Here is a 10,062-nt window from a genome sequence, read left to right on the forward strand (position 1 = left end):
AAAAATATATATTTTTAAATTGTTTCAAGTTTATTAAAAATAAAAAACCTGAAAAATCACATGTTCAGAAGTATTCACAGCCTTTGCCGTGACGCTCTAAATTGAGCTCAGGTACATTCTGTTTCCACTGATCCTTCTTGAGATGTTTCAGCAGCTTAATTAGAGTTCACCTGTGGTAAATTCAGTTGATTGGACATGATTTGCAAAGGCATACACCTGTATAAGGTCCCAGGGTTGACAGTGCATATCAAAGCACAAGCCAAGCATGGAGACAAAGGAATTGTCTATAAGACCTCTGAGACAGGATTGTCTCAGGAATTTGCCAAAAGGCATCTGAAGGACCTTCAGACCATAAGAAACAAAATCGTCTGGTCTGATGAGACTAAAATTGAACTCTTTGGAGTGAATGCCAGGCGTTGCGTTTGGAGAAAACCAGGCAGCGCTCATCACCAGGCTAATAACAGTGAAGTATGGTGGTGGCAGCATCATGCTGTGTTGATGTTTTCTGCAGCAGGAACTGGAAAACTAGTCAGGATAGAGGAAAAGATGAAGGCAGCAATGTACAGAGACATCCTGAATGAAATCTGCTTCAGAGTGCTCTTGACCTCAGACTGGGGTGATGGTTCATCTTCCAGCAGGACAATGACCCAAAGCACACCGCCAAAATATCAATGGAGTGGCTTCGCAACAACTCGGTGAATGTGCTTAAGTGGCCCTGCTAGAGTCCTGACCTAAATCCTATTGAACATCTCTGGAGAGATCTGAAAATGGCTGTACAGTCACTTCATATCCAACCTGATAGAGGTACTGCAAAGAGGAATGAGCAAAAATTCCCAAATACGGGTGTGCAAAGCATGTGGCATCATATTCAAAAAGACTTGAGGCTGTAATTGCTGCTAAAATTGCATCAACAAAGTATTGAGCAAAGGCTGTGAATTCTTATGTACATGTGATTTTTCAGGTTTTTTAGTTTTAATACATTTTTTCACATTGTCATTATGGGGTATTGTGTGTAGAATTTTGAGGAAATAAGTGAATTTAATCCATTTTAGAATAAGGCTGTAATATAAAAAATGTGGAAAAAATGAAGAGCTATAAATACTTCCTGGATGCACTGTATATGTCTGCATGTAAAAGATTGACTTACAGTATATCAGTAGACCACTTGTATTGAACTGAAATATTGTGTCGATCTATTTTGAAACAAGCAAATTTCATTTTTTTAAATTTCTTCTAACCTGTAGGAATCCATGGGGTTTTTACAGTATGTCACAGAGTAAGTACTTATTTCTATTATTTATTTTTAATCGCAGTACCAAAATGTTCCAATAATAAGAGTATTTCATTTATTTTCTCGTGTTCAGAAAATTGCAGTTCAAGAAGTTGTCAGTAGAGGTCCCTGTTCTCTTCAGGGTTGTGGAGCTCCCTCAGAAACATCACCTCTGCAAAGTCAAGTCTCTCAATAAGGGAGATGCTAACTCTGAGGTCACTGTGTATTATCAGGTAACACTCCTTCCCTGGTTTAGATCAGTCCATAATAGCATGTTCTTTCTAACATCTACCTCTGTGTTTTGGTAGTCTGGTCCTAAGAACCTGCGTGAACACACTCTTATGGAGCTGCTTGTGGTGAGTGTATCTCTGTTTTGGTGACCTGGCTTCAGTAAACGTTGTTGTAATTTGAAATGTGTATGTAAAGTGTAAGAACGGCCACCCCAGGGTTTTTGTTTTTAGCAATAAAGTCAGTCCCCCTTGGCAGTTTGTTGAGAAGTTCTCAGTTATTGCTCTCCAGGGCGCTGAGCACACACATCTGCATGGCCATAAGCTCAACTCATCCACTTTACTTTTATACCGAACACTGATTTTGGATGGTGTCCAGTTCTCCGTCTTTCTCAGCAGTTACTTTAAAACACTTGAGTGGTTGGCCTGGCGCTTATTGTAAAGTCTAATGTACTGTCCTAAAAGTTTAACGATTTATTTGTTTTGGGGTTTTTTTGACGATTAATCGCTGATGATTACAGATTCTTTTGGAAGTATAAGGCATTAACTAAAACAAATATTGAGTTGTGTGTCTTTTTCGTAGTTGGCAACCCTGGCGAGAGAGATATATAGTTAAAGTCAGAATTATTAGCCCCCTGTTTATTTTTTCCCAATTTGTGTTTAACGAAGAGAAGTTTTTTCAACGTTTCTAAACATAATATTAATAACTGATTTCTTTTATTTTTGCCATGATGACAGTAAATAATATTTTACTAGATATTTTTCAAGACACTTCTATACAGCTTAAAATGACATTTAAAGGCTTAACCAGGTTAATTGGGTTAACTTTTAGGTTAGGGTAATTAGGCAAGTTATTGTATAATGATGGTTTGTTCTGTAGACTATCGCAAAATATATAGCTTAAAGGGGCTAATAAATTTGACCTTAAAATAGTTAAAAAAAAATAGAAAACTGCATTTATTCTAGCCAAAATAAAACAAATAAGACTTTTTTTAGAAGAAAAAAATATTATCAGACATACTGTGAAAATTTCCTTGCTCTGTTAAAAATCATTTAGGAAATATTTAAAAAAAGAAAAAAAAAATTCAAAGGGGGACTAATAATTCTGACTTCAACTGTATATTGGCAGCCCCTGAAAATCATTTTACTATGAATACATATTAAACTAAACCCCCATTATTGAAATACGTAGCAAAGAACATTGCATTTTTCATTTTTTTAAATCATAGGCACATTTTTATTTATTTTTATTTTTGTAACAGAGAGTGGCTGAAAAAAATCAAGTTAAATTTAAGTATTTTAATTATTTAAATAATTTTTTTAAAATTGATTTGAATTAAAGAAACAGATAATGAGATGTCTCTTTTTCATAATTGGCAATCCCTGACAATCCCTGATATATTGACTCTGGCAATATATATATATATTGGCAGTACCTGACATCTTTTTTTTTATTATTAATATTAATTGCATATTCAACTAAGCCCCATTTTTGGAAAAACTAAGCAAAGAACATTGCCTTTTTTTGTTTTGTATATCATAGGCTAATTTCTATATATATATATATATTTATTATTATTATTATTATTTTTTTTTTTTTTTGTAATATAGAAAAAAACAAGTTTATTTTAAATATTTAAATTATAAGAATTTTTTTTTTTCAATTTGATTGAATAATTCAGAATGATTTACCCTGACTTTTTGATTAACAATGATTAGATAGAATCTGCATACTTTTTTTTTTTGTTATTTCTGTGAAATGATTTTTAGAGTATAGTAGCTAAAAACTTAAAACAATAAATAAATTATAACTATTAAACTTTTATTTAAGGCTTACAATGAAAAATTCAATTAGATCCACTTGCTTGGCAAACAAAGCAAGTCTCTCATATAATATATCTACTAAAAGACAGAAGATATTACTTTACAAACTATCTTGTAAATAAATCATATAAACATTTGCATTCAATAATTCTCAATAATATTACTGAATTTATATAAAAACTGAACAAATATATATTTACACACCTTTTTATTAGACTCAATGCTGGGCTAAAAACATCTGTAGACATCTACAGATTTCTGCGTGCACAGATTCTGTTTGGGTCTACCAATGATTAAGGTTTTTTGGAACGAATCTCTTAATAATTAAGGAACAAATAAATATTTAAGCGGCTTCTCATTGCCACCTATTGGCAATATATATGTATACTAGGGCTGCACGATATATCGTTTCAGCATCAATATCGAAATGTGCGCACAAAGATATGCAATGTTAAGTCTGGGATATAGTTGACTAGTAGCTACAGAATTATATTTCATGTACATCTGATAGTTGGGTGTTAAGAAAATAATTTTTTTGCCTTATTTTATCAGATTTTTTTAAAACAAAACAATATTTTTTATTAATCTAAAATAGTTTTTAGATATTTGTACTAGAAATGAGAAAGTAAAATAATTTTTTGCATTGCCATTATTCAATTTCTGTAGTACCTGAATACTGTTAAACTCTCCAGAAAACAGTCAAATAGAGCTGTTCAATATCGATATTCCATATCTTGTGAAACTGTATTTACATTGGAATATCAATCACAGGCAAATAAAATATTGCGATATCAGATTTTTTTCAATATTGTGCAGCCCTAATCTATACTGGTATAATTCATTTTTATGCATCTCTTACAGAGTAATGATGTTATTTCGTTATATGTTTTTGTCTGTATTAATCTTGCCATGAAATAGACTTGCTGCTGTGACAAAAATAAATAAATCATTTTCATGTTTAGTAGACCACGTCTCTCTTTGTGTCACAAATTTTGCTGAATTGTTATTTGAATCGAGACTATAGTTCTAAAGTTAATCGTGTCTGCACAATAGATTAGAAAAATCCAATAGCAGAAAACTTCTGAATTACTTTACTGTTATACCAGCAGACCAATTACCTGTGTTTTATCAACTCATGTCTTATCATGGTGTCTCTGCTGTGTTGTAGATGCACATGGAGGAGCCGTGTTTTGACTTCCTCCGGACCAAAGAGACTCTGGGGTAAATTTTTGGACAACATCAGAACATTATCTTCCTTAGGTTACTGGTTTTAATTAGTTGTACTCGGTCTGTTTTCACAGATATCACGTCTATCCAACCTGTAGAAACACATCAGGTGTTCTTGGATTCTCCGTCACAGTGGAAACTCAGGCCACTAAGTTCAAGTGAGCTCTTATTGTGTTTTGTGGATGTAGTTCGCTGCTGCATCCGAATGATCTGATTTATGTTCTGCAGCTGCTGCCTCTTGACATCCAAATCATAATTAACCTTTATCTCCACCTCTATCTCAACTCAATTGCAGTGTTACTTTACTCTTGATTGGCTTTCTTCTTTCTGAAGCGAAGTACAGCGTACACTGAATGTTAACAACACATCCATGTATTTACATCATGCTGAACGTTTTATTGCCTCATAAAAGACTATATTGCATAAGGCTTTGTTAATATATAGCAGGGTTACTGTAGGCCTGGAAATTTCAAGGAGTTTTAGAAGTGAGAAGCGAGTTAATTATTATTTTTTTAAAGGTCATGGACAGTTCTGAAGTTATTTAAACAAATAAAATAGTTTTAAAGTGGTTCTTTAGCTAGAAATAATTGTGAAGTTTCTATTTTTTCAGGTGTTTGAAAATACTGAATACATTTTTTTAAAAGAATTGCTATTTTTAATCAGCAAGGATCAATAAAAGAAATCATGTTAGTTTACTCACCCAAAGAGCATCTAAATTGTAGGAGAGTTTTTCTTCAGTAACATTTTAGGAAATGGCACATAATTCTAAAGAAAAAAAGAGAAAGAAATCAACAGAAATATTAACATTCGTAATGTCATTTTTTTAATGAAACAGTAATAAATTGCTTTTTAAAGTCTATTTTTAAAGTAAATGTTTAGTAAAAATTAAAGTCTTTTTTTAGCTAGAAATAATTGTTAGATTTCTATTAAATTGGACTGAAACTCTTCTCCAGTTGTTTGAAAATCCTGAATATATTTTTAAACTCAATTACTATTTTTAATCCGCAATGATTCATAAAAAGAAATCATGTTAGTTTACTTACCCAAAGGGCATCCAAACTACAGGAGACTTTTTCTTCAGTAACATTTAAGGAACTGTCAAATTATTCTAAAAAAAAGAAAGAAATCCACACAAATATTAACATTCGTAATATGATTAAAAAAAAATAAAACACAGTAATAAATAGCATTTTAAAGTCTATTCTCAAAGTAAATTACAATCTTTTTTAGCTACAAGTAATTGTGAGGGTTCTATTAAATCAGATTAAAAATCTTTTCCAGTTGTTTGAAAGTCCTGAATTCAACTCAATTATTTTTTTTAATCAGCAATGATCCATAAAAAGAAATCATGTTAGTTTACTTAAATGGGCATCCAAAATGCAGGAGCCTTATTTTGTCTTCAGGAACATTATTGGATGTCAATTAATTCGAATGAAAAAAGAAATCCACAGAAATTTTAACTTTAGTACCATGATTTTTTTTATGAAACACAGTAATAAATTACATTTTAAAGTCTATTTTCAAAGTAAATGGTTCGTTATATAGTCTTTCTTTAGCTAGAAATAATTGTGAGATTTCTATAAAATTAGTTTTAAAACGTATTCCGTATTTTCAAACAACTGGACATTTTTTAAAGGAATGATTTCTTTTTATGGATCTTTGCTTATTAAAAATAGTCATGTTAGTTTACTCACCTAAATGTGCATCCAAATTACAGGAGACTTTTTTTTCTCATTATTGGAAATATTAACATGAGTACTTTTTTTTAATAAATCAGTAATAAATTACATTTTACAATCTATTCTTAAAGTAAATGTTTAGTTAAAATGTCTTTCTTTAGCCAGAAATAATTTCTATAAAATGACTTCGTTGTTTGAAAATGCTGTATACATTTTTTAAAAGAATCACTTTTTTTAAACAGCAAGATCCATAAAATAAATAAAATCATGTTAGTTTAATCACCCAATGGGCATCCAAATTGTAGAAGTCTTTTTTTTTCTTCAGTAGCATAATAGGACATGTCAAATAATTCTAAAAAAAGGAAAGAAATACACTTAAATATTAACATTAGTTATATTATTATTTTTTATGAAACACAGTAATAAATTACATTTTAAAGTCTATTCTTAATGTTAAAATGTATTATATAAATGAGGCCTTCGTGATCATGAAAGAGTTTTTAAAAAACAAAACAAACAAAGATAGTATAGGTCAACAACATGCAAATATGACTTCTACTGTAAATATAGATGCAAAAATACTTGCTGCTTTTGAGTTTTGTGAATAAGTTTTTAAAATTCCACTTGTTTTTTTCTATTTCATTTGTACTCCATTTTTCCTGCACTGCAGCACTGAACTGGTGGAGACTAAAATTGAGGAATTTCTGGTGAGCTTTGGAGAGAAGATGAACAGCCTGAGCGATGAGGCTTTCAGGACACAGGTCACCGCTCTGGTCAAGCTGAAGGGCTGCGAAGACACTCATCTGGGCGAGGAGGTGGACAGGAACTGGACAGAGGTGGTCACGCAGCAGTACGTCTTCGACAGACTGAGCAGAGAGGTGAGACAAGCTCAACAATGTGTTCATCATCTATTTGGAAAATAGATCTGGACATTGTCATGTTTTTTTTTTTTAACTCATCCAACAGATTGATGCGCTGAAGCTCATGACCAAAGCTGAACTGGTGAACTGGTTCATGGAGCATCGGGGAGAAGGCAACAGGAAGCTGAGTGTGCATGTAGGTTTAACTTTATAGAATTTTGTAGGGATTTATCTGTTCAGTCAGTCTAAATGCAAGAAAGGGTTTCTTTAAAAAAATTCTATGTATTAGGGATACACCAACTTTTCAGCTGCTGAATATTATCTTTAGGCGGCTTGTCCACATAAGCTTTACTTTTTCTTGAGCTGCTGCGTTTTTTGAGTGGCTAGTTCAGCACTCAGCGTTCTACAGTTTTTTTTTTTCAGCCATCAGTGTCACTTTAGACTTAGCCGTCCAATCACAGTGAAGGAGGGGCGGGACAATACCTGACTGTCCAAACTGTCAACAAATAGTCTGCTAAAGACTTTCAACTTGTAACGGGACAGCGGGGATGCTCTGTATCTTACTCGGAAACTCTGTAACTGACAGCTGAACACTTTTAGAATTGTTCTTGCATTTCTGCAGTGCAAAAATGCTTCGGTGGACATGTAGCCTTAAATTAAAGAGAAAAAATGGCCAACAATGAGTCAAAAAAAAGTTTATGCTATGGCCACACTGCCCAGGAATCTGGATTCACTCTCCCTCCAGCCATAGTTGCTGTGTGGAATGAAGTGGCTTTCACACCACGCTTGGAATGCCCTGCGCTATAAAACACTTAACTAGCTTAAGTAGAGGTCTACATGGAACAAATTTTTAGCCCCAAGGTTTTATTCCACATCCGACTGCTCCCACCATATATTCAGGCTTTGTTCACCCGCTGCCCGCTTAGAATAAATTTCCACCTGACCAGACCCTTCCTGCTAAATTTAGATCTGGTTTTCAAAATCTTACGTTTAATTTGGGTACTATAAAACAGAGAGATAGCAGATAAAACTGTAGGTTGTGCATGGATTGTAGGCTAAATGTCAGTTTTGTTTGCCCCCTTGTGATGAAACATGAGTGCTGCCTTAACCCTGAGATTCCAGTCCTGTTACTGCTAAAGGGTAAAACTTTGAGGTATTATCACATTGCACAAAGGGTCTTTTTTTTTCCCATTTGCATCTATGACGCATGACAAAGATTGCCATACATCAGGCTTGCCTGATGTGGGTTTTCCAATGCAAGCTGAAGGACAGCACATCTTCACTTTGCTTTCCCATGTTGGTAAAGCCCGCTCTGGACCATTATGCAGATAATGTGCGCACAAACTTTACGGAAAAAAAATGTGCAGAAAGCACTGGTCATGCGTTTAGCATGTGTAACAGTAATGAGCACTGGCTGTACCGGTGCTCAATAAGAATGAAGAAATCAAGTCGGGACTCGGAAACACTATATTGTTAGCCCGCAAATTACACCAGCTACCGACTGCTACCACATTTTATTCAGAAATTTATTCCCGTGCTGCAAGACATTTGGTACAGCCGTGGGAATGCAGACCTTTACTTAAACTCCTTTTAAATTTAACTTTAAAAAATAAATTTAATTCAGAAGGTCTTAAAAATGTAAGTAAAAAAAACTGTTAGCATCGATATCAACCTCTCAAATTGATCATGTTTTTGATTTAAAACTGAAATTAGTTTTGGATATTTATTATTATAAATAATTTTATTTATAATTTTTTAAAATTGTATTATAATAAATAATTTTATAATATTACTGTGTTGTGTTGTACACAACCATACAAAATAAAACCATAACCATAACCATAAAAAATAAATCCACCATACATGATTATACACTGCTAACATGGACATTAGTACAATTACTGATTTTAATTTAAAATTATAAATTAAAAACCAAAAAAAAAAATTAACTTAGTATACTTCGTAGTATTATTATTAAGTGTTTTGGTCAATTTGTCAAAAACTATTAAATAATATTAGTATGATTTCTGTATTTCTTTTATTATATTATTTTTATATTTAATTTATATATAGTATTTTAATTTGAGAAATGTGATGGATTAAACTTTATACTTAACTTTAAATTATTGGTGTTTGTTTTTGGGGGGTGGGAGCTTTGCAAACATGATCATTTCCTTAAGGAAAAACAAATCTAATCATTTTAAATTTGAAAAGGGCATACCTCATGCTAAAGATATGCAGATACCAGTCAGAAGATCTTCTTTTTTTCCAGGTTGTTGGTTACGGAGTAGAAGAGAACGACCCTCCCAATGAACCAAATCCAACCCTTGCAGAAGAAGGAGAGGGCAGCAAGATGTCATTATATGGAGAAGTTTCCAAACTCACCTTCCTCCAAGCTTCCAGTCTCCTGGCCTCCGTCAGCACCATCACAGACATCCGGGCCTTCACCCAAACCCTCAACCTCTTTCCTTACCACAAGATTCTCAAATAAACCAACCACAAACCCCAGTATCTCCATCATCCATCCTCTCCTACTGTTATACTTGAGCAAAGGATGACCTTCAGCCGTGTGTATGTGTGTATTTGCGTTTGCGTATGTGTGTGCATGAATGGGGCTCAAGATGGGGATGGATGCAGGCCTTTAGAATATAAACATGACTTAAAGTACTCAGAATTGCGTGTATTTTATCAATAGATCTGCAGTGTTAAGTTTGTACTAAAATATTTCTAATGTTATGACACTGCTGAAAAATCTTTGAATGAAATCGCTCGACTGCTTTTAATGTAGGCGGTTGAGGATGTGTAACGTGGGGTGTTTGAGCATGCGAGAGCAATTTGATGAAGCTTCTCTTATACTGCTACACAGCATCACTCTGCATTTGGCACAACTTCAAACTGTAAAACCAAGGGACGGCTAATATTACTGCTTGAATTCAGAGTGTGCAAATATATTTATTAAAAGCATCGTAAAACTA

The 10,062-nt window shown here is 33.2% G+C and overlaps 1 protein-coding gene across 2 annotated transcripts in view; it reads left to right on the forward strand.

Annotated features, from left to right (window-relative positions):
* nrd1a (nardilysin a (N-arginine dibasic convertase)) overlaps positions 1-10,062 on the forward strand; it is a 31,543-nt gene extending 21,481 nt beyond the window's left edge. For both annotated transcript variants that reach the window (XM_056478282.1, XM_056478290.1), the window contains exons 24-31: positions 1,245-1,276; positions 1,365-1,503; positions 1,579-1,626; positions 4,490-4,542; positions 4,623-4,706; positions 6,898-7,105; positions 7,194-7,283; positions 9,360-10,062. In XM_056478282.1, the coding sequence (XP_056334257.1) occupies positions 1,245-1,276; positions 1,365-1,503; positions 1,579-1,626; positions 4,490-4,542; positions 4,623-4,706; positions 6,898-7,105; positions 7,194-7,283; positions 9,360-9,578 (873 nt within the window). In that variant the 3' untranslated portion in view covers positions 9,579-10,062. The remainder of the gene's footprint in view (positions 1-1,244; positions 1,277-1,364; positions 1,504-1,578; positions 1,627-4,489; positions 4,543-4,622; positions 4,707-6,897; positions 7,106-7,193; positions 7,284-9,359) is intronic.

Source organism: Danio aesculapii, chromosome 2, assembly GCF_903798145.1.
Source record: "Danio aesculapii chromosome 2, fDanAes4.1, whole genome shotgun sequence".
NCBI lineage: Eukaryota > Metazoa > Chordata > Actinopteri > Cypriniformes > Danionidae > Danio > Danio aesculapii.